The sequence below is a fragment of the Setaria viridis genome, chromosome 9 (assembly GCF_005286985.2).
Source record: "Setaria viridis chromosome 9, Setaria_viridis_v4.0, whole genome shotgun sequence".
In the NCBI taxonomy this organism is placed as follows: Eukaryota; Viridiplantae; Streptophyta; class Magnoliopsida; order Poales; family Poaceae; genus Setaria; species Setaria viridis.
The window spans coordinates 37,509,384-37,532,223 of NC_048271.2; the positions used below are offsets into that span (position 1 = coordinate 37,509,384).

The window sequence follows — 22,840 nt, forward strand, 5'->3', positions numbered from 1 at the left end:
ATTTTTGGTATATGTATGAAAAAAACAAAAATACACAAAAACTGGCCCATCCGGCCATCCGGCCCATCCGGCCTGCGCTGCTGCGCATGCGACTCCCCCCCCCCCAATCCCCCACCGGCCCACCCCACGGCCCATCTGCGGCCCACGCGTGAGCACATCCACACGCACGGACGCACCACGCCACCACGGTCCAGCACATCCACACGCACGCAGGAACCCTAGTCCGGCGGCGGCGGCGGCGGCGTCCGGGTCCGGCGGCGGCGGCGGCGTCCGGGTCCGGCGGCGGCGGCGGACCGGCGGGAGGCGGGAGGCCGCGGCTCGGCGGCTGGCGGGCTAGGAGGCGGCGGGCGGGGGCCGGCCTGCACGCACCGGCGCCGCGCGGCCGCGCGCAGCCGCGCACGGTTGGCGCCTGGCCGGCCGCCTGCGGTGCGCCTGGTGCCGAGCGGCGGCGGCCGGGCGGCGGCGGCCGGCGGCGGCGCCGGACCGGAGCGGCGCTCGGCGCGGGCTGCGGCCGAGCCGCCTAGCGCGAGCGGCCGAGGGCGCCAGGGCGGCCGGCGGCGCTGCGCTTGCGCAGGCGCGCAGTGCGCGCGCACACGGCCTGGAGCCGTCGAGCCGAGCGCCCGAGAGGCGGCCGACGGGCACGGGCCGGCGGCCGGCCGGCGGCGGGCGCGCAGTCGGTCGTGCAGCGCGCTACAGTGGGCGGCCCGCGGCTGGGGATTTGAGGATTTTGTCCATTCGGTCGAGTCGAGCTTCTAGTCTCCTACTGTCTACTGATTTGAGGATTTTGTGAACTGCTATTCCTGATTGTTTGTGAAATTGAGGTGAGCATTTTCAATTGTTTGTCAAATTAGGATAGCACATCAACTTGCAAAATGTGGATGCTCATGAATTTAGTTCAATGTGAAATTGTGTAACTTTTAGGTTTGAACCATGAAGAGGAAGGGTAGTGCCGCTACTGATTTGAGGATTTTCATGGCAAGGGCTGCTGCAAAGAAGAGACAACCCGAACCGGAGAATGTTAATCAATCTTGCAATGAAAGCCAAATGCAACTAGTGTTATTCCAAGGGCAGAGTGGTAGTGAAACAAGCACGGTACCACATGAACCAATGAGATCCAACCAGCCTCCAGAGAACGGTACAACAGAAGATGGTGAATCCATATCTGTGGAAGAAAATGATTCTAGTGATGAAGATAAGAATGATTATGGCATTGAGCATGATCCTGGATTGAGGGCTCCAATCTCAAGCTATGATGTCAATGACCAAGATTCAGTTAGAAGGGCATACATTGCATTGGGGCCATGTCAACCAAAGATGAAGAGGGATGCTTTTCCGCAACATGATTGTGGAGGTATGCGTCGCTTCCAACATAAGTGGTTTGCTGAATTTAAGTGGATTGAGTACAGTGTGGATAAAGATGCTGCATTTTGCTTTGTTTGCTATTTGTTCAAAGATAACTGCAAATTTTCTGGTGGAGATGCTTTTGTTGTTGAAAGGTTTAGAAATTGGAATATGAAAAAGAGAATTCATAGGCATGTTGGTGCTATCGATAGTGCTCATAGTGAAGCTGAAGAGAAATATAGATTGTTCACAAGACCTAAGGCATCAATCCGTGAATCTGTGGCATCAAACACTGCACAGTTCAAGGCTAAGTATCTAGCTCTCTTGACATGGTCACTTAAGTGCATAAGATTTCTGTTGCGTCAAGGGTTGGCTTTTAGGGGTCATGATGAAACAAAGGATTCACTCAACAAGGGGAATTTTCGGGAACTTTTAGCATGGCTAGCAGGAAACTTTGAAGAGGTTAATCTGGTGGTACTAGAGAATGCACCACAAAATTGTCAGATGATAGATCACAAGATCCAGAAACAACTCATTGATGCTTGTGCTCATGAAACAACTAAATTTATCATTGATGAACTTGGTGATGAGTGTTTTGCAATTCTTGCTGATGAGTCAAGTGATGCATACCTACTGGAACAATTGGCTCTTTGTTTGCGTTTTGTCAATAAAAAAGGAGAACCAGTTGAGCGGTTTCTAGGTCTTATCCAAGTTGAAGATACTACATCATTGACCCTTAAAGAAGCAATTCAATCCTTACTTATCAAATATCAATTGCCCCTATCCAAGGTACGTGGTCAAGGGTATGATGGAGCTAGTAATATGAAGGGTCATGTTAATGGTTTGAAGAAACTAATTATGGATGAGTCCCCTTCTGCTTATTATGTTCATTGCTTCGCCCATCAACTTCAACTAACACTTGTAGCAGTTGCTAAGGAGAATACTGATTGTGATTGGTTCTTTGGGCAACTTGCTTATTTGTTGAATGTTCTAGGGATGTCTTGTAAAAAGATCCGCATGCTTCGCATTGCTCAAGCTGAATACATGATTGAAGCATTGAAATTGGGTGAAATTGAAACCGGGCAAGGATTGAATCAAGAGATGGGCTTAGCAAGGCCAGGTGATACACGATGGGGATCTCACTACAGAACTGTAATGCATGTTATGTTCTTGTATCCTTCAATCAAGAAAGTTCTCTTTAGGATTGGGAATGAAAGTAAAGGGGCTGAGGCTAATGGAGCTCAAACTATGCTCACAGTATTTAAGTCCTTTGAGTTTGTTTTTCTGCTACACTTGATGAATGAAATATTTGGATACACAAATGACTTGTGCAATGCTTTGCAAAAGAGGGAGCAAGATATCGTAAATGCAATGGATCTTCTGGAGTTCACAAAGGTAGAACTGGATGTTTTGAGATAAGATTCTGGATGGCAAGAATTCCTTACCAAGGTCACTTCTTTTTGTGAGAAGCACAATGTTAAAGTTGTTGACATGAATGGGAAGTATATTCCTATGCAAAGATCAAGGCAGTTCTACAGAGGTGCTATTAATTATCACCGGTTTCATGCTGATATGTTTTTGGGTGTCATTGATAGACAAGTTCAAGAGCTCAATAATAGGTTTGATGAGGTAAACACAGAGCTACTTAGATGCATGGCATCATTCAGTCCAGTCAATTCCTTTTCTGCTTTTAATGTTGAGAACTTGGTTAAGCTTGCTGGGTTCTATCCACATGACTTTGAATTTCAAGAAATACACCAGCTTCATTTTCAGTTGCACCACTATATCAATGATGTCCGAAATGATGAAAACTTCAAAAATTTGAGAAGTCTAGCAGAGTTGTCTATGATGCTAGTTAAACAAGGAAAGGTTTCTCGGTATGAAATTGTTTATAAACTTCTCAAATTGGTGCTAGTTCTCCCTGTTGCAACGGCTGGTGTTGAGAGAGTCTTTTCTATAATGAATTTGATAAAGAACAAGAGAAGAAGTAAGATGGGGCAGAAATATTTGAATGGTTGCTTGGTCACATTGATTGAAAGGGAATTCTTCATGCAAGCTAAGGATAAGGACATCATCGCTCATTTTCAAAGCATGGCAGAACGGAAAGTTATCCTATAGCTTGTAAGTTATAATCTTTGTTACCATTTTATTGTTTTAGCCTCTATTTATTTCACATGTTGCCACTTTGATATGTTGATCATTAGTAGCTGGACAATTTCAATTTGTGATCAATTTTATTAATCAATGATGCTACCACTTAATTCTGTGTTATGAAACTATAATTTATTCTGTCAAAAAATTTTTTTTGCCATCTCCAATTTTGAATACCCATAGTCCAGATCCTGCGCCCGCCTCTGGACCTACACCTCCCTACCCGGCCGGCCTCCAGTTGCAAGCTGCAAGCCAATCTGGTGACCAGCAGCGCCTGCAGGGCTGGTTGTGGTGGTTAGCCCATCTGTTCTGCTGGGACAGGCCAGGGCCCCCCCTCGCACGGTTCATTTGCGCTGGCGTTGCCGCATTGCACCGTCATTTTTGCGACTGCGATACGACTAGTACTAACCGCTAACTAATCCTTTCTTTACACTATCACACACAGCTCATCAGGCCATGCATGATTGCTCGTCACCTCACCAATCCTGTCCCCCAAGCATTGCGATCCCTGAATTCTTTAACGGACTGTCACTTTACCTTCTCTTATTTTTATTTTTGGTTCGGTTGGGTTGCCAAATCCCTCTATTTTTACCAAACTTTTTTTGTATTATATATTAGTAGTAACATGGGAGGTGCTATATCTTGGCGGCACTATAAAAATGTGGCATTGGAAAATTAAATCAACTAATGTGAGGCTGACAAGTGGGCCAGGGTCCATTAGACAAGGATACTATTTTTTTCTGAACAAATCGAACTGTTTCACAGATCCAAAAGGTTAATACGTACTCCATCCAACCAGTAAGGCAGTAATGCAGGGTTGACTATCGTATGGTACACCGTATGTTCTGGCTCTCCCACGCATGTTCCTGAAGCAACCGTAATCTTGCCGCGATTTTTGTAGACATACACTTCCATCCCACGCCTGATGCGAGTAAAATAAACGTAAACCACCAATGTCTCCCCTGGCATGACCACTATCCACGCCCAGGATAACACAACAAAACCAAGCCAGATTCGAAACAACACACCCTTTTACCTCCCACTCATCATCATTTCTTTCTCAAGGACAAAGCTGCATCTCGTTGCCAAAGTTTCGTGGAGTCTCTCTCAGAGAACAGAGGAGGTTGTTGAGGCAGAGGGGGCATTTCAAGGAGGGGCAGGGGCAGAACCCTGAGGAGATCTGGCGAGAGCCTCCGATGCATGGCAAGGAGGAGGTCGTAGGAATCAAATCGGCGTCAGGAAAGGTGAGAAAGGGCCAGTCTTTTGCTTGCCATCTTTAGCATCCCTTCCTTTTTGTTCCATCTTTGCGGCAGGCGAGCATTGGCAGTACGAAAGGCGTGCTTGTTTCTTTCCATGTTTCCGCAATTCTGCATCTGGGAGATGAGGAGGAGGGTGACATACTGACATGCGCCGTTGCAGCATTCGAAAATAAAATTGGCTCTGTCTTCTGCATCTAAAGACGGTTCAAAGGCAGAGGCATCTGAATCTTTATAGGCGGCGTTCTTTTCGCCCCCGTCTCATCCCTTTTTTCAATCGTTCTGCATCTTTATCTGCATGCCATGATATAGCCATGATTCAGTATGAAGTCGCCTCACGAGTCACAATCGCCTCAAAAGCAGCAGAGCTCAGGTTTAAACAACAGCGGCATTTCGCCAAATTATTCCTAAATTTCTCAGCGCTGTCGCACTCGCATCCACTCAAGCACAAAAAAGCTTTGAAAAATACATCTGCTGGAACACGACACGGAGGTTCAAATTTAAACCTGCGAATTATCTCTGGTTTAGTGCGCCGGCGTCTCCCGTTTCGATGGATTTGTCGTGTCCATCGCCGCAGTTGAGCGAGGCCTTTATAAAGCCATCTCGTGTTCCGTTTGTCTTGTGCAGTGCTGAACTGAACTGAAAGGGGGAGCGTGACGGCGAAGGCGCGAGGCGAGGAGGCAGCCATGGACAGGGACAGCAGCTCGTCGGTCTCGGTGTCCGACGAGAGCTCGGAGGCGGGGGCCGCCGGGGAGCGCGGCGGGTGCTGCTCGTCACCGTCGACGCGGAGCCTCGTCGACACGGCGGGCAACCTCAGCCGCACCGTCTCCGACGTGTCCACGTCCTTCTCGGAGCAGTGCAGCAGCGTTGACCACAGCGGGCCGTTCGAGCCGGCTGCCGCTATGGCCAAGCTGATCGACCGGTCCCCGGCCTCCGCCGCCGCGTCGCTCAGCCGGCTCAGCATGAAGCCCCGCGCCGACGTGCTCGACCGCCGCTCCACCGACGACGGTACGTCCCACGGCGGCTACGCCGATCCTTGGCCCAGATCGATCGATACCACCGTGTCGCGTATTTGGTTAACGCGAGCTCGGCCTGGGATGCGCAGAGATGGAGCTGGTGAAGGAGAGGTTCTCGAAGCTTCTGCTGGGCGAGGACATGTCCGGCGGCGGCAAGGGCGTCTGCACCGCCGTGGCCATCTCAAACGCCATCACCAACCTCTACGGTATGCAAGCACGGGGCAACGCAGCCAAGACTCCAAACAGTTCGTGTTCTGGCATTTTTGATCGATCGATACTGACATGTCGTTCAACGGGTTTGTCGCAGCGACGGTGTTCGGGAGCTGCCACAAGTTGGAGCCACTGCCGGCGGGGAAGAAGGCGATGTGGAGGAGGGAGATGGACTGCCTCCTCTCCGTCTGCGACTACATCGTCGAGTTCTACCCGTCCACGCAGACTCTGCCCGATGGGACCAAAGTTGAGGTGCTGCATCATTACTGTTCCTGTTTATCCATGGATTTCTTCTCGCAAGATTCAGTTCCAACTTCCAAGAAACATGGATTCTCTGTTTGCATCGACATGTCTGATCAAATTCGATATATATATATATATTCGTGCAGGTCATGGCGACCAGGCCAAGATCGGACATTTACATCAACCTGCCCGCGCTCGAGAAGCTCGACGCCATGCTCATTGTAAGATCAGATCCAATTACTTTTACTCCATTGATTTTTTGCTTGGCAACAGTCAGAAATGATTCAAGAATGCGCGATGGTGCAGGACATACTGGACAGCTTCCAGAAGGCGGAATTCTGGTACGCGGACGCCGGGACGAGGTCGTTCGGCTCGGTGACATCGTCCTCGTCAGCGATGTCGTCGTCATTCAGGAAGTCGGTTCACCGGAACGAGGACAAGTGGTGGCTGCCGGTGCCCTGCGTCCCGGACACCGGCCTCACCGAGAAGGCGTGCAAGGACCTGCAGAAGAAGCGCGACTGCGCCAATCAGATCCATAAGGCCGCCGTCGCCATCAACAGCGGCGTCCTCAGCGACATGGAGGTGCCCGAGTCCTTCATGGCCGTGCTCCCAAAGGTACAAAGCCATCCCAATGGAACAGTGCACAAATCTCCCTCCCTCCCTCCCTCTGTCTCATGCTGAAATCTTCATGGTTTGCAGAGTGGGAGGGCAAGCGTGGGGGACTCGGTGTACCGCGTCATGCTGGGCGCCGACAAGTTCTCGCCGGACTTCCTGCTCGACACGCTCGACATCTCGTCGGAGCACGACGCGCTGGCGATGGCCGACCGGGTGGAGGCTGCCATGTACGTGTGGCGTCGCAAGGCAAGCGGGAGCCACGGCAAGCTGCCATGGAGCAAGGTCAAGGAGCTCGCGGGCGACGACGACGACAAGAACGTGACGCTGGCGGGCAGGGCCGAGAGCCTCCTGCTCTGCCTGAAGCACCGGTTCCCTGGCTTGTCGCAGACCACCCTGGACACGAGCAAGATCCAGTTCAACAAGGTAACAGATCAAGAGCAGGCTGTCCTGAATTCCTGATCAAATTGGCAAGCGCACAAGATCATATTTGGCATTATTTTCATCTTCCTTTTGTCCATCCGCTCATGTACCATACCATACTTGTAAGCACTGAAATTCTGTTCCTGATCTGATCGGATGGAATGAACTGATGTTTTTGCAGGATGTTGGGCAAGCAATCTTGGAGAGCTACTCAAGGGTGTTGGAGAGCTTGGCTTTCAACATTATTTCATGGATCGATGATGTTCTTTTCGCCGACAAGACGATTAGGAAACTGAGTGATAACCTGAAGTCCTGAGTTCTTCAGCCTAGACTGAAGCTTCCCAGCAAAGGTTTTAGATGACTGTTGGTGAAGTTGCAAAAGAACGTAACAGTAGAGGTAGTAGGGTGATTTTACTGACCTGATGGAGATGTGAGCTCTAGCTTGCAAGAATGCAGATTTCAGAGTATGTCTGACCTACAGTGAATGTGTATGGAGTGTGTTTTGTTTTTCCTGTCCTTTTACTTTGAGCTCTTCCGTCCTTATAAGAGTTTTGCAGCATGCAGGCTGGTAAAAGCATCACAATGTCCGGTAGCTATAACTGACTTGAACCCTGTAATATATCCCAGTGTTCGCCTACACAGCCGTGTGGGCCGTTTACACGGCGTGTAAAGCCTAAACGGTGATTACACGGTTCATCTGTTTGCACAGTAAAAATTGATCCTACACGATATAAACGGTGTACACGAAATGGTGATTACACAGTTTTACACGACGAGTAGACCGTTTTAAACAATATTTAGGCGATAGGAAAGTATGAACTGCAACTAATTGTGAATCAACATGGCATTTGTTATTTGATTTGAGAACCCTCAACTAGTAACACCCAATCTATGATTAGATCTTTAGTCAATTTGACTTTTAAGCTTTGTAACTTTTTATATTTGGATGATGAAATATCAAAAATTCTAATTTTTATTTGCATAAGTATGAATTTTACTTCAATCTTACAAAACGTGTACTTGAGGGGTGACCGAACGACTACTGTTTAGCGTTTAGGTGAACATTGAATATATCATCCATCAGTGAGAAGATTTTGCATTTTTCAGATATCGTGCTTTGTGGAGCCAACAAATGTGCATAAAGCCATCAGTTAAACTGAACTCGTGTGCTTATATACCTTTTCATTTTCAAAAACACGGGAATTGAATTTCAAGATTGTTAGCATCGGTACTACTGGGCCGGTCAAGTCTACTGGGCTTCGGCGTAGAGATAGATAGAGGTAGGTAGAAAATAGTAGTGTACGTGTATCTGGGCCATAATGGGCCATCTAATGTAATAGGGATGTATATAATAAGTGGTGTTTTTAAAAAATATTGTAAAAATGGATTTATAAAATATTGTAAAAAAGGATTTATGTTTGTACCCTGTTGACCCGTTGTCTTTTAAAAACATACTATCCCCGTACACAATCGAAAATCATTTGTACATTCATTAACGTGTCCATCATCTTCTTGGTCACCAAATTCTTTCACACGACCATCAATTTTTGTAATAACAATCAATGTATCAACAGAATACCTTTTTAAAGGCTTGAGCATGATCAAATGCAGCTTGACCAATACTACTGTCCATAAAAAATATCACCAAGTCTGGTTCCGTAGGAAGAACATAAGATTTATGGTGAAATTTCGCTAGGTTTCTTCAGGATATTGCTGAAAGTCGAAACTTATTTGTGAATTTCAAGTGCACATACTGATGTCATCAGAAAATGCGATGTCATCCAAGTGAGAAAAGGTTGTTCAAATCTGAATTGGTGCCCCAAAAGGCCACTGGCCGGAACAGCAAATCATCGAGTCGTTCTTTTCCAAAAACAAAAGCTGCAAAAAAAAACTATGCATTTATATATGTAAGATCAATTTATAAATTTGTTATGAATGTATATCAGTTTAAAGTCGTCCAAAGGAGGCATATATGTAACATTTCTCAAAGATATTGGTTTTACATAAGGTAACTACTTCATAAGACAAATCTCTTTGGTAGTTTACAACACAGGTTATGTTTTTTCCAAGATGCATCCAGGAACTAAGAATAGTTACCAACAATCAATTTAAGTTCAATTGGAGAGCACTTGAAATAATGTTATCTGCACAATTTCTCAACAAAGTGCAGGAAAAAAAATTAAACATTAGAAAGTCTCATTCAATATACAACAATTGATGAAAAAAAATTTCTTTAGCTATGCATGCACTTCCATTGTCTCAAAATAAATGAGTTTATATAAGTTGATCGGACAATGTAGTAATCATATGGAAAAGTAAGGAGTACCCTCAAACCGTTTCAAATTTATAGCCAAATCAGAACAGGTTTTTCTATTAACAATTTCTTTTATGGTTCATGGTCAAACAAAGGCCATACATTGAAGGTCGCCCACACCAGCAATCCTGATGGCTCTATGCACTGGCCGAGAAGAAACAACTGCACTAATGCATCATCATTAATCAAGAAGAATTTATTTCAGTGGAGATCCTTTTCTATCCCTTCAGATGTAACGTTGCTGCTGACCCAGGAGTTCAATTTTGCCATACTATTCATATTTGGGACACACTGTTGAGCGATCCTGACGGTCCTCAGGTAGCAACACGAACTCTGGTTTATTCTCCAAAGCTTTGATTCTGTTTCTTTTCCTGAACTTCATCCGCCCGAACACAGGAAACCTTCCCCAGAATATGCTGCGCGATACTGATACTTGTCCGGAAGCAGCTCTTGGCCGACAATTTCACCTCCAACTTCAAACGCCGGCAGAATTGCCCCCGAATGAACATCAGCCACCTCCTGTACGTCACCGAACAAGCTGCACTGAACCAAACTCTTTGCGGCCGAAGCACTGCTGTGTTCGACCAAAACTGCCACTGAGTCACAGAACTGCAACAGAATTGACCATTACTGTTCCTTTATGTATATGATCACCTGACGATGATTTAGTAATCAAGGTGCTTATCTGTGCTTCTCCTTCCACTGATAGGTGATTCTTAGAGATTATTGAACCTGAACAGGGACAGCCACCTGTCCTCAACTCACTGCACGGCCACCAATCCAAAAATGAAATCCATCAATCACAACTCACAAATCGTCACGTTCTAGCTCGAGGACGACTGACTTACCTAGCCAGAGTATCAATCTGCGCGGAATCCTCCGGATCCGGCCTCCAATGACGCTAGGATTCCCCTGCGCGGTCCATCGCTGCCGCGGTGTCCGGCTCATCCTTCGCGGAGGGACTGCAAAGGTCGCGCAGGTCCGCCTCCAACTCCTGCAGCGGCGCTAAGGGCTCCCCCATGGTGGCGGGCGGCGGCGTAGCAACGTGCACGAATCGGGAGGGGATGGACGGATCGGGACGGGAAAAAAACCAAGGCAATGAGCGTGTGATTGACGGACTATACCCATCTGCTTAGGAAAGAAATCGGGGCATTGGATGCGTGGGCGACGACGTAGGTACGCCGGCGGGTAAACGTCCATCGCCGTGGAAAAAGTTCTCGGCAGAAACATTTTCTAACTCGCGTTTTTCATGGGTCGGCATCATATCCACTCCCTTAATTACACGACAGCGGGTCCAACGTGAGATTACACGACAGCGGGTCCAACGTGAGAGATACGATGGACCCGATCTGGCTAAGAAATATTTTTAATTGTTTTCGATTTTATAGTATAGATAGATATAGATATTGTATAGATAGATATAAACTCTGGAGCGTCGAGGGGGCGAGGCATGCTTGATGAACAAACCAAATACTACTCCTCTCTCTGTTCTTCCTCATGCTTTGCTGCCTTCCCTTGCTCTAGATCAGGCCGACGTTGACAGCAAGAACCTGACGCTGGCGAGCAGGGCCATGGGTGCCAACTATCGCACCAGGCCAGCAACGGCAAGCGCATTCGAAGCATAGAACTACTGCGATTCGATCTGGTGAAGTCTTGATCGAAGACGATAACGATCAGGAACACAAAAATAGCAAAGACTTGCACACACACAGGGTTTAATAACATAAAAAAAGATTCGACAGTTCCTAACATTTTGCCTGCTTTAACTCATGTGTTTGTAATTCTGAGCTGTGCTAACTTAACTAATACTCCTACGTACTACATATAAAAACAAGTGGCGCTCGTCGCATATTCCGATTGATCCGCCCAGCCGGCAGATTTCTACGGCCTCTTATATCTGGATGCAGGGTATGATCAAGCCATGCCGGCCGGCAGATTCCACGGTCCTTCCTATATATGAATATATATGATCAACGTTATTTATGGAGTCACTAGCTAGGCTGTCCAAGGTGAAAACACCCAGGTTTCTGAAGCTGCAAGCATCCCTGTGGACAACATTGAGCAGGTGATGGTATCCCCTGAGTGGCCTGGGTCAATTTGTGCATCCTGTTAAGTTACTGCAGATCACCTGGGTCTTTTGACATCTCGTGTGAAATCTCACTGCCGTTTTTTGTCCGGCAGTGTTCTGTTTAGCTTGAGTTTGTTTCAGTGATCAGTACACGACTTGTCAAAAGTGAAAGATATATCCATATTAAGGCCATGTTTAGTTACTCCCAACTTCCAACTTTGACACTATGCAAAAAGAAGATTCCCCATCACATCAAACTTGCGGTACATGCATGGAGTACTAAATGTAGATGAAATTAAAAAGTAATTGCACAGTTTTGTTGTACTTTGCGAGACGAATCTTTTGAGCCTAATTAGTCAATATTTGGACAATAATTCACAAATACAAACGAAACGCTACAGTGTGCTACAGTGCTGTAACAGTAATTTGGCACCCCCAAATTCGCCAAACTAAACAAGGCCTAAAAGATGAAACATCTAGTTCCATATCTGATATCTCATCATCAGTTCAGCTTGGTTTTTATTCAGTGACATACCTGTGCCAGAGAACTGGAGAAGTACCTTTGTTTTCAACCAATGTCAGACAAGTACTGAAAACACAGGGATGATGGAAATTGTTTGGTTCTTTCTCTTTGCAGGGCCGTGGCCGGTGGCTCCAGGCAGCTGGGCGCGCCCAGGAGATGGTACCGGAACACAAGAAGATCTGGCTGACCATTATCCTCGCCGTCATCATCGTGGTGATCCTCCTAATGGTCCTGTCAATTTGCCATGGTTTCAAATGCTGGTCCTTGATGTGGCTCGCTGTTAAAAGATCGTTTATGGACATCAGAGAGAAGGTGCCGGCGAGGAATCTAGGATCATGACGCCTGTGCTTTGTGTCAGGACACAGAAATGGCAAGCCACCTCTTCGTGCGCTGTCAGTTCCCGCTCTGAATATTCAGAGGCAACCACCAGCGCTGCACCTAAGCATAACTGAATGGTGGTTTGACTGCAGAAACGACCTGAATTCCTTGAGAAAGAGAGGACTCGACTCGGCTTTCATGCTTGTCTCATGGAGCATCTGGAAGGAACGCAATTCGGATCTTGTTTAGTTGCCCAAAGTTGGAGGTGCAAATTCACTGTGCTAGCACTGTAGCACACTGTAGCGTTTCGTTTGTATTTGTGAATTATTGTCCAAATATTGACTAATTAGGCTCAAAAGATTCGTCTCGCAAAGTACAACAAAACTGTACAATTAGTTTTTGATTTCGTCTACATTTAGTACTTCATGCATGTACCACAAGTTTGATGTGATGGAGAATCTTCTTTTTGCATAGTGTCAAAGTTGGGAGTTTTGGAGCAACTAAACATGGCCTCGCTAGTTTTCAATAGAAAGCCGCCGAGGTTGCTTGGGCAGCTGCTGATAGAGATTATGACGTGCTGCAGGCGCCAAGCACTTGGCCCTCCTTTAGTGGTCGACTGTAGGCCTGCAATCTTCATGAACCCACCCCATTTCATCCTACCTTTCTGAGTTGTTGTCTGCATTAAAAAGACAGTCCATTTCTTTTACGTTTTATCCTATCCATATGCGTGTGCCTAGTATCCGCGTTGTAAACCAACGTTCTTTCATTTTTTTTCCTTCTGGACACGCAGCAGGAGCGTATTCTCGAAATTTTTTTTTGCTGATCCTTCGGAAGCACGTTCGTCGAAAAGGGTTGCTGGCTGCCGACTGCTGAAATCATGTCTCGGCAACACGTTCGTCGAAAAATATTTTAAGTTCGTCGAAAAAAATGTCTCGTCAACACCTCCTGCGCGGTTTGGATGCGTCAAAAATCCACTTTGCAGCATTGCATTTCGCATGGCGATGCGTTCTGCTTGATGTTGTCGCGGCCTGTTTTTTGTGTGCATTTCGTTTTGATTGCCCTCCCGGTAATTAGGTTTGTGGGCGATTCACAAATCTTTCTGGATTTGGAGAAACCTTATCATATGGATTATATTGTATACCTCATCATTTCATAGTTTCATGAGTTAAAGACCTCTCCATTGGGGCCTCCCCGTTGTACAGTTTTCAAAAAAAAAAAGTTAAAGACCCCTCTCCTTTCTAGAAGAAAAAAAAAGCATACAAGCATACAAATTGAATGCTAATCAGTTCAGTTTGGTCTTTTATTCAGAGAGATGCACACTCCAGGGCCCATAGCCCATCCATGGCAAAGACGGGCCAAGATCAAGAAAACGGACCCCTTTACAAACCTCATCCTATTTATAGTTGGGCCATACGGGCTGGATCCATCATTGCAAAAATTCTCCACGATTCCCCCACTCCTCCTCTTCTCTCTGCCAGACTGCCACTGTTTCGCAGCTTTCGATAGTTCGCGCCCGTCGAACCTCGGCGGCGAAACTGAGCGGGGAAGAACTCCTCGTGCTCGTCGCCGATTCGCGCCGACCACAGGCCACCCCTAGCCCCCCAAGTTTCCGATGCGCTTGCTCTTCTGATCGCAGCATGCTAGAATCTGATCAGGCATTTCGGCCTGGGGTGGCCTCGAATCATCTGTAAGGAGATTTCGCGGAGATTTTCAGTTCGTAGTGGCCAATTTCCCTTGTGTAGAATTCCAATCTGAGGTCGCCCGGCTCAAATATCTCGGGGAACCACGCATCCTTCGGTGCGGATGATGCGTCGTTATATTTTTTTTTCGGTGGTTTAAACGCAATCTGGGCGATCGCGCAGTATATTTAGGGTTTAATTAAGTACTGTGGCGTGGTGCCGGGAGAATTTAAGGGGACTGGGGATCGCGCAGCGACTTGTGAGCTGCGCATGGTGATCTCACGGCGGTTGGGGCCTGTTCGCTTACCGGCTGAAAAGCTGAAACGGTTGATTTATTGTGAAAGGAAAACACTGTTTGGTGGCTGATAAGCCGGCTGAATAAGCTGAAGCGAACATTTACTGCAGATGTGAATGGTTATAGGTAAAGCCTATCTATCTATTAGGAATAAAATAGTGCTCCAAGCATACAGAAAATGTGTTATTTGATTAATCATGTATGATTACTTTTGCACATTTACACACAAAAACAAGCATATACAAGCGTGGTCTGATCCCGCTGAAAGTGTATGCCTCACACATATGCACACAAACTCTCAATGGACAAGAGGAAAATTGCAATGCACTTCAGTCTGCCGTACAATTCACTGTTCAGAGGCATGGCTGTGATTTCTGTGACAGTCTGTCAGTGCTTGCCCAACTCCATCCACACAAAGTCGCAAACTACACAACTCAGAGATCTGCAGAACTGAAACTTTTGCTTTCATGAATGAGAATGATTCCACTGCAGTTACACACTACTTGTAGCCCATGTTATTCTTCCGCATAGAATGGGTTATTGTCAGCACGAAAACTTCAGTATCTACCTACTCACTGTACTCGCCATAAGGCATCATCGACAAGCGATCTAACCAGAACTTCAAATCCACAAATCAAAAACAGTCTCATCTATCAACTCATCCAATACAAACTCCCATATTTCCATAATGATCCCTTCAGTCTTTGACCTAACGTTCATCCATGTCTGAACATCCAAATCCCTCTTAATTATCTGTTCTAGAGTGCTGGGAAGACTATATTGGATATACCCAGAGACATATTTATCAACTTCTATGATAATGTTTTCTCCTATTGGAGGCGTCCGTATGTCATGTCTCAGAAAAGATAACCAAGAAGAGAGTCTAAAATATCTCTCTTGGATCCCTGTTAGAGCTTCACAGATACAGTCAAACAGAAGCTTTAGATCATTTGTTTGATCACCTTGATTCTGTAGTTCTTCAAACAAGCAGGGGCTGATTAATTCATCCTCTAGGTACCATACCTCTAAATTTTGTTCTGCACATAATTCTGAGAGCTCTAGCACCAACATTATGTAATCTAATCTGACATTCTTGTCTTCCCAAATGACCTTAACATCTGATTCATCATCTGGAAAACATAGGGTCCTTTGGAGATCTTCATGCAGCTCACCTGTATGCCATTAAAAAAATAATCATACAGATATGTAGCGCATTTTATTTTGTACCCATGAATAGAATAATGTTAAACTAAGTTGTACCACTTGGACTTACATTCTTTCTTGTTTATGAAGTCAGGACTGCCAAAACCTTCAAAGAATGACTCAAGAACAGATACCGGACTGGGCTTTCCTTGCTTTTCCTCGCTTTGCTCAGAACCACCATCTGAGATTAATTTGGTTGATGCTATTGCTTCTGGTGTTTCCGGCTCTTGCTGTTCCAACTTTTCAACTATGCTCTCAGGAGAGTCTGGGGTCACTTTAGAATGTTCTTTTTCTTGTTTTGATTCTTCTAATATTTCCTTCAGATGAAACAAGATAAATTTAAAATAATAATCACAAAAACAACAAACATGAATTTATTTGAGCTTACCTGATGTTCATCATCTATGCTTTGTTCTGCTGGAACAGACTGCATGCTGCAAGTGTTTTCACAGCAGTCCAATTTGTCAATTCCTTCAATGTACATGTTGTCCGGCTCATCAGAAACATCTTTGAGTCCTGTGCAAAATTCTGGTGTTACTTGTATACGAAGAATAAACATGTACCATTCAATTATAAAAAAAAGATAGCATTAACTGAATTACCATTTTGTGCTTCATTCATGCAATATCCTTCCTGAACTGTCACCTGATCATCAACTGCTGCACTAGTACAACATGAAATGCTTCCTAAGTCGTCCTGTGACTGGCATCTCTCTTGTGTGCATTCCTCTCTCTCAACCTTGCATGCCAGGCAAACATCTGTCTCATCAGGTGAGAGGTCAAGGCAGCCCTTTTCCATTGGGGTTGACACATTGCAATGAGGGAGAGAAAGTATTCCTTCCAAGGATTTTGAGACTTGAACTGCTGGATGGTTTACAGATCGGTCATTATCGTTTAGCATCTCTGATAAATGCCTCTTGGCCTGTTCATAGAAGATAGATGCACCGTTTGGTGCTACTGTACGGCCATTGATTTCACTTATGCTGCCATTTTGTTGCTTTTGCTTACTGCTGTTGAAAGGTATGGTGCCGTTCTTAAAACCTGATGCAGATGCGTCTGCCAAGCTGCCTTCTGGTCCATGTCTAAAATCCTTCTTAATTGCAATAACAGAGTCTTTGTGCCTACGTGGATCTCTTCGGAGCTCTTCTGCAGGTGGCACATTTCTTTCTGTTCTACTCTCACCAGTCACAATTCTGAATCTTTTCTTGACTTCCTTAATTGAAAACTTTGAGGTCTCCCTTCCACTGCATTCAGGAGCATCCGATGCACATGATTGTTGATGTAAAGGTCTTGCACTAGTAATGGCTTTTTGATGAATCCCTCTTTCTGGATTGGGCTTTAGAATAACTATTTTGCTAACTGTCTGAGGTCCATTAGTTGCCTCAGGCATCTGGCTTCTATTTGATTTACCCTTCCTCCAGAAGAACATATATTTTCTCTCTTTAGCCTGCTCTTTTGTAGCCAACAGATGCTGATTTGAGCCTCCTCTCCCTCCAAAATTGGTCTGTCCAGGAATGTTACTGGGCTCTAACCCAGAAGCTACCTTACTGTTTTGGTGCTTTTGGATATTGTCTACTATTTGTGGATTTGGCTTCTGAAGCAGCTTCAGGAAAAGTTCCTTGTTTGAACCCAATATCTCCAATGCATCCTTGAACTGTTTGGATTGAGCTGCCATAGTGTTAAAAAGATTATTCTGCTCAGATTGCTTTCCATCATTGCTCTGTTGAGGTTGCCCACGACCAATATTGCGAGGAAGATTATTCAAGTCATTGACCTTTTTATGGATTAGGGACTTCAATGAAGGGCACAGTTCATTCTTATTCTTGCAATCACCGTGTGGGCATTCATTGTGGCAACTATAGATTTCACCTAGGAAATCTGCCAGGACAGATTCAAGATCATATTCTTCAGCATGATTCAAGACCTCAGAATCCACTAGTGGAGTGAAAGCCGCAGAGACACCTGTCTGATGATATGAGATCTCTGTTAATTTATTTGTATGCTCTGATTTCTCATCAAGAGATACACCATTTTCCAGGTCAGCTAATCTTCTCTCATCATTTGGAATTTTCTTCAGTACTACTTTCCCCAATTCATCCTCCATAAGGTTTTTGACTGTTGGTTTCTGCGAAGTGCACTGTTCTATGATCTGAGAAAGAAATAGTAAAAAATGCTCAGATGTTGTATTGAAGAAACTATATATTGCGATGTAACAGAAACTATATATTGCGATGTAATAGAAACTATATTGGCCGCTTAATATAATTAATCGAGCTAGTTCTGACAATGAAGCCCCTCAAGCATAACACTGAATCGATGCGCTGGACTAGATAACAAGTCTATTCAACATCAGTGGTTCACGGCCTCCCCATTGATAAATTACAGATATATTTTACAGTCTTAACTTTGTTTAGAAAAATGCAGCTTTTACGGATAAAAGTTAAAACCACTGGGTATATTAGACTGGTAATGAGTAAATATAACTAGGTTTGCTCCTCGAACCGCTACATGTTCAGTTCCGGCAACTTACACCATCTTCCTCTATCTCATCAAAATCCCTGGACCTCTGTGTTGAGTGCCCCCTCTCTGCACAATACACGGCCGATCAGAACAATTGTCCATTGACACCCAAATTGGCAAAAAAAAAAAAAGGTTCTACTGTACATTGTTTTTCTCTGAACTATCTTAATGCTCGCCATTGGCTAATTCTAGATCATACATTAGATGTGATGTTTGGTCTTATTTAGCTTTAGAAATTAACTCAATGACTGGAGTAGTTCATGAATTGAATACATGCTGCTAGCTGTGCAGGTTGTACTTATAAATTGTCAATATAATATGCTGAAACAATCCAATCAGCATAACCAAACAAATGCGAACAAACACATAGTGATAGCATATTGTGGCATTTTCATGGAAGATGAAGTGAATCTAACGGAGTGATAGCATCTGAAGTTACTAGACATCTTTTGGACTTGAAGTGGAGCTCAAATAGCTATGCCCATACTGTTACAAAAACCCTGGTCTTCTAGTAAAAAATATCATGGTAACTGTGGTCAGTGAAGAAAAACTTACCATTGATCTCCCGGAACGCATGCCTCCCGCTCAATTGCTTGGTATCCAACAAGAACTTGGGGTCACGACGGAAATAAAGCATGCGCATGAGGCCCCACACACAGCCCACATTGTCCTCGTCTTGCGATGCAGACCGCCGGTGACCTCGTTTTCCCATTTTCAGATGATCTGTTCTCTCTGTAGCAGAAATGACCCTTTTGTTTCTTCTATTGATTGCTCAGTTCATGGGGGGAGATCACAAGCAGCTGGACCCGATGAATACTGCACTTAAATGAAAATTAGTCATCAGCAAGGACGCAAAATTTCCCTGGAGATGCCAAACAGAAGAACCGAACTTTTGCAGGATGCCAGATTCAGAGCAAGGGGGGTGGATGCAATGCAAACAGCTGGCCTGAAAAACCTATGGTGCCAGGTACCAAGCTTCTATTGTCTTTACTCTTGATAAATTTCTAAGCAATCAATCCAGGTAATCAATTGAACAGTAAACGAGGGCAGAAAGGAACTTCCAAAAACAGACGCAGAGAATTTGATGCAACGATATCAAAACATTACTTAGGGTGATACACCCAATCTTTCCAAAAAACAAAAAGAAGAAGAAGAAAGATCAAGTACCAAATCCCCAACAAATATAAATCCACTTGCCTAACTACAATCATCGATCCGCCACCTCCACTCCCTAGATTGACAAGGATCGAAAAGAAAAGTTTAAAAGTTTCATACAAATCATAGCGAACCAAAAAAAAAGGAAAGAAAAGAAAAGAAACGTGCAAAACCAAGACATAGACCCAGCAGCAGCTAAACCTTCCAAGTTAGTTACCAAAAGAAAAAAAAAACTCCCAAGTTCCAAGCAACAAGCCTACCTGACGGGGATTCAGAGATCATGGACCGAAGCTTCAACGGCGGGTCTCTCTGTATCCCCCTCCTCTCTCTCGGCCGTCTATTATTTCTGGACACAGGGACAAACACCCATCCAAACTCCTCCGTCCTCACAGCATCTCCCCGGCCATGTGAATAGGCGCCGGAGCCCGCAGCCCTGCGCTGTCCATGCTTTCCGCGAGGACGTAAGGAATCGGAGGCTTTTCTTCCTCCGCGGTTAGCTAGCCTAATCCAGGTCCTCCTGGTCAGTATCACCTTTGCTTTTGCTTTGCTGTTCTTTTCTTCTCTCCTTTTCTCCTCTTCTCCTCCTCCCCTTCGCTTTGCTTTGTGGAAGACTGGGAGGATGAATGAGCGGAGCGCACCAGACTACCAGAGGGCACAGGGCAGGCAGGCCACGGCACCACCACAGCAGCCCACCACATGCACCAGTATGCTAATGGACTTTCGGCAAGTGCGCCAGCCTTTTTCCACTTGCAGGGAAAAAGTTTGCAAGCGATGGCTGCAATCAAGTCACCTAACTGGGGTTCATGGTTGCGTGCTAAGCCTGGGCGTGCGTCGTTGATGCCGGAATTAATCCTATGCGGACGCACAGGAAAAACGACGGGCGCAATGAGGTCGTTTTTGGGAGGGATAATCTGAGATTATCATAGAATTACATTCATATTTTATGGCCCTGGTAGGAAGAGCCTGAGAGAAGCTGCCCGTGCGTGTCATCTGTCAAATGTCTGAGACGGAGATTGGGGGGGAGCAACTTTTTCGTAGACCCGGATGATGGCTCGATGTGTGCTAGATAGAGCCGCGCATCGACAGCGAGTAGTGGCCATCGAGAGCTTGTTACCTGTCCATCACAAACCACTGGTTGTTCGTCCGGGAAAGAGACGGGGGGCATCCTCGCCTCCAAATCCTCTCAAGTTTGCTTCCGTGGGAGGTCTTGGTCCTCTTGGATCCACGAGCTAGTAATGAATACTGCGATCATAGGAAGGTTTTCAATGCAACGGAATTCCGTCGACAAAAATTAAATACGCTAGTAGACCTTTCAAGGCTCCGAACCGGATCTCCAACAATAATACGCTTCTAATTCTCTCTGCTGCTTCTCTCTGCTGGCTTAAGATATGCGTTTAGTGACAGGCGAGACAGCTCATTTCGCAGGGAAATCAGTGTTGATTATTCGGGCACCGGACAGGAGTTAGTGGTTTAGATGAGATCTACTGCGTGTGGGCCTAGCAATTCGCTGCCCCTCCCACTTTACACCTCGAACCGGATTCGGAAAAGGAGCCGGGCCCGCCGGCAGGTTCCCGCACCCGCTATCACCACACCGCAGTCCACACACAGGTTAGGCCGGCGACTTGAGAGTTTTAATTTCTTCTGTGAGCGTCAGCGACTTGCTTTAATTAGCTAACCCTTCTGGTAATACCACTGCTGATCCAGCTGCGAACTTGCTAACACTACTACGTCGCTTGTGTCCTACGGAAGGAAGGGTTATGGCTGATGGTGATGGACCGTGACGGGGGTGGTGATGCGATCTCATGTGCCGTGACGTATCAGGCCGACGAAACTTTTTGGCCTCATCTTCCTCGCCACGGCTTCGGGGGGCTTGGACTTTGTGGGTGGCCTCACCTCACGTACACTAACCGGCCAAATCATGGCTGTTACCTAGTCGCGCTTTCGGGACCGAACCAAACCGGCCGCCCAAACACATTCTGCCCCTGGCATGGCGTCACATGATACGATTGCGTACTCGGCGTGACGCCGTATTTGAAATTTAAAGTGTTGGTGCTTGGTTTCTCGATTAGATATTAGAGTTGGCTGGTACTGTACCCACAGGCTAGTAGCTCCTGCAGATATCATCTATCTTTTGCTATCCAACTAAGCCGGCCGGGGGTGTTTAGGCCTCTTGAGAGGACAGCTGGTGGCAATTAGCATCAGACCTTTTGACCACTGCTATTCATTAGTTGTCGTGATCCTCGTGGAGGTGTTGTGTTTAGTTTACAAGGGAACACGTTGCGAGGATAAAATTAGTGGCCGTGTTTAGACACTTTGGACCCCTTGATCGAATTTCATAAGAATCCAACCGTAAATGGTAAAAGCTTCTTTGCTTGTTGGCTATTGATTTGGTTTGAGCTGGTCATGTGTCTTGCAGAGTGACAAGGCAGTTAAAGAGATTGTCAGAAAAGGCAAATTTATTTCCGTGCGTGCTTGAGACAGGCGCCATCATGGCTGTCTGTCTTGCATGGATACGGGGCATAGGATATGGCCCTGAATCATGAGCGCGCGCCACTCCTTGCCATGCAAGAAACAGAGCACGCAGTTGCCGTCAGGCGTCAGTACTGCGGCAGCAGTGCAGTGTCCCCTTGGATTCGGTTTCGATCGACTATACATGCCACGCCATCAGCGTGTCTGGCTTTGGGTTTCGTTTCGACTTTCGAGCACTGCCGATGCTCTTCTCATCCCGTGAGGCATGGGGGGGACGGCGTCTTGGAACGTCTTTTCTACAGTATCCGATAAAATCGAGTGTCAGCATTTCTCAACCTTCTTTTTTTTTTGCCCGTCTTTGCAGTGATCTCTCGTGGCATTTGCAGCTTTTGTGGATGTGAAATGTTGTTACCGGTTTTTGGTAATGGTAGTACAATCTTTGGACTTGCTCCGAATGTCTTCTGCCTTTCGATGAAACCGTTATTATATTGCTCCGCGGCAGGTTGGATGAGTGTCGGCCGGAAGGGTGGTCACGTGATGATGCCCGTGGCTCCCGAGTCCTGCCTAGACGCATCCTGGACGCGGCAAGGCAGCCAGGCAGCATACCGTGACAGGTAAAATGGCCGAACGCCGTAACCCTCCGTTCTATTGACTATTGCCTTTACCTCTCGGCCGCCAGGTTTTCCCCTCCTTTGCGCGCGTGTTGAATGGGGCCGTGGAACGCGGTGGCTTTTGTCAGCATGTTAGGTAGGATCGGGATCATCCCGATTCCCAAACCAAGGGCAACCTTGGGCCTGTTCGCTTCAGCTTATTCAGCCGGCTTATCAGCCACCAAACAGTATTTTCCTCTCACAACAAATCAGCCGTTTCAGCTGGCTTATAAGCTGAAGCGAACATGCCACTTACCGAATCCGCTTCATGCCACTTACCGAATCAAACATACCACTGCTCTGTTAGCGAAGCAAACCGCGGGAATTAGAATAATACTATAGCAGCTAACCTTCCGTGTGCTCGCAACATGTTGACGACTCCTGATGAAGGCAAT

The 22,840-nt window shown here is 46.0% G+C and overlaps 2 protein-coding genes, 1 long non-coding RNA gene and 1 pseudogene across 5 annotated transcripts; 2 read left to right on the plus strand and 2 right to left on the minus strand.

Annotated features, from left to right (window-relative positions):
• The first annotated feature begins 930 nt into the window (after positions 1 to 930).
• Positions 931 to 3,054, plus strand: LOC140221432 (uncharacterized; annotated as a pseudogene).
• Positions 3,055 to 4,342: 1,288 nt separating this feature from the next.
• LOC117836514 (rop guanine nucleotide exchange factor 3) lies at positions 4,343 to 7,910 on the plus strand. Its single transcript, XM_034715959.2, has 8 exons — positions 4,343 to 4,736; positions 5,376 to 5,756; positions 5,854 to 5,970; positions 6,072 to 6,226; positions 6,364 to 6,438; positions 6,524 to 6,832; positions 6,917 to 7,255; positions 7,434 to 7,910. Exons 2-8 carry the CDS (start codon positions 5,435 to 5,437, stop codon positions 7,566 to 7,568), a joined length of 1,452 nt encoding a protein of 483 aa, XP_034571850.1. The 5' UTR covers positions 4,343 to 4,736; positions 5,376 to 5,434; the 3' UTR covers positions 7,569 to 7,910.
• Positions 7,911 to 9,575: 1,665 nt separating this feature from the next.
• LOC117839828 (uncharacterized) lies at positions 9,576 to 11,188 on the minus strand. The gene is made up of 2 exons (XR_004636895.2): positions 10,415 to 11,188; positions 9,576 to 10,330 (listed from the first exon to the last, which is right to left on the minus strand). It is a non-coding gene; the product is annotated as an uncharacterized lncRNA (long non-coding RNA).
• Positions 11,189 to 14,619: 3,431 nt separating this feature from the next.
• LOC117837866 (uncharacterized) lies at positions 14,620 to 20,033 on the minus strand. Of its 3 annotated transcripts, none has more exons than XM_034717663.2 (7): positions 19,587 to 20,033; positions 18,727 to 18,987; positions 18,182 to 18,237; positions 16,255 to 17,800; positions 16,041 to 16,180; positions 15,723 to 15,969; positions 14,620 to 15,621 (listed from the first exon to the last, which is right to left on the minus strand). In XM_034717663.2, the coding sequence occupies exons 2-7, from the start codon at positions 18,881 to 18,883 to the stop codon at positions 15,071 to 15,073; spliced, it is 2,697 nt and encodes an 898-aa protein (XP_034573554.1). In that variant the 5' UTR covers positions 18,884 to 18,987; positions 19,587 to 20,033; the 3' UTR covers positions 14,620 to 15,070. The 3 variants fall into 3 exon arrangements, with proteins under 3 accessions (XP_034573554.1, XP_034573555.1, XP_034573556.1); XM_034717664.2 differs by having other exon boundaries at positions 16,041 to 16,168; positions 19,587 to 20,032; XM_034717665.2 differs by lacking the exons at positions 18,182 to 18,237; positions 19,587 to 20,033 and having other exon boundaries at positions 18,727 to 18,894.
• Positions 20,034 to 22,840: the final 2,807 nt, after the last annotated feature.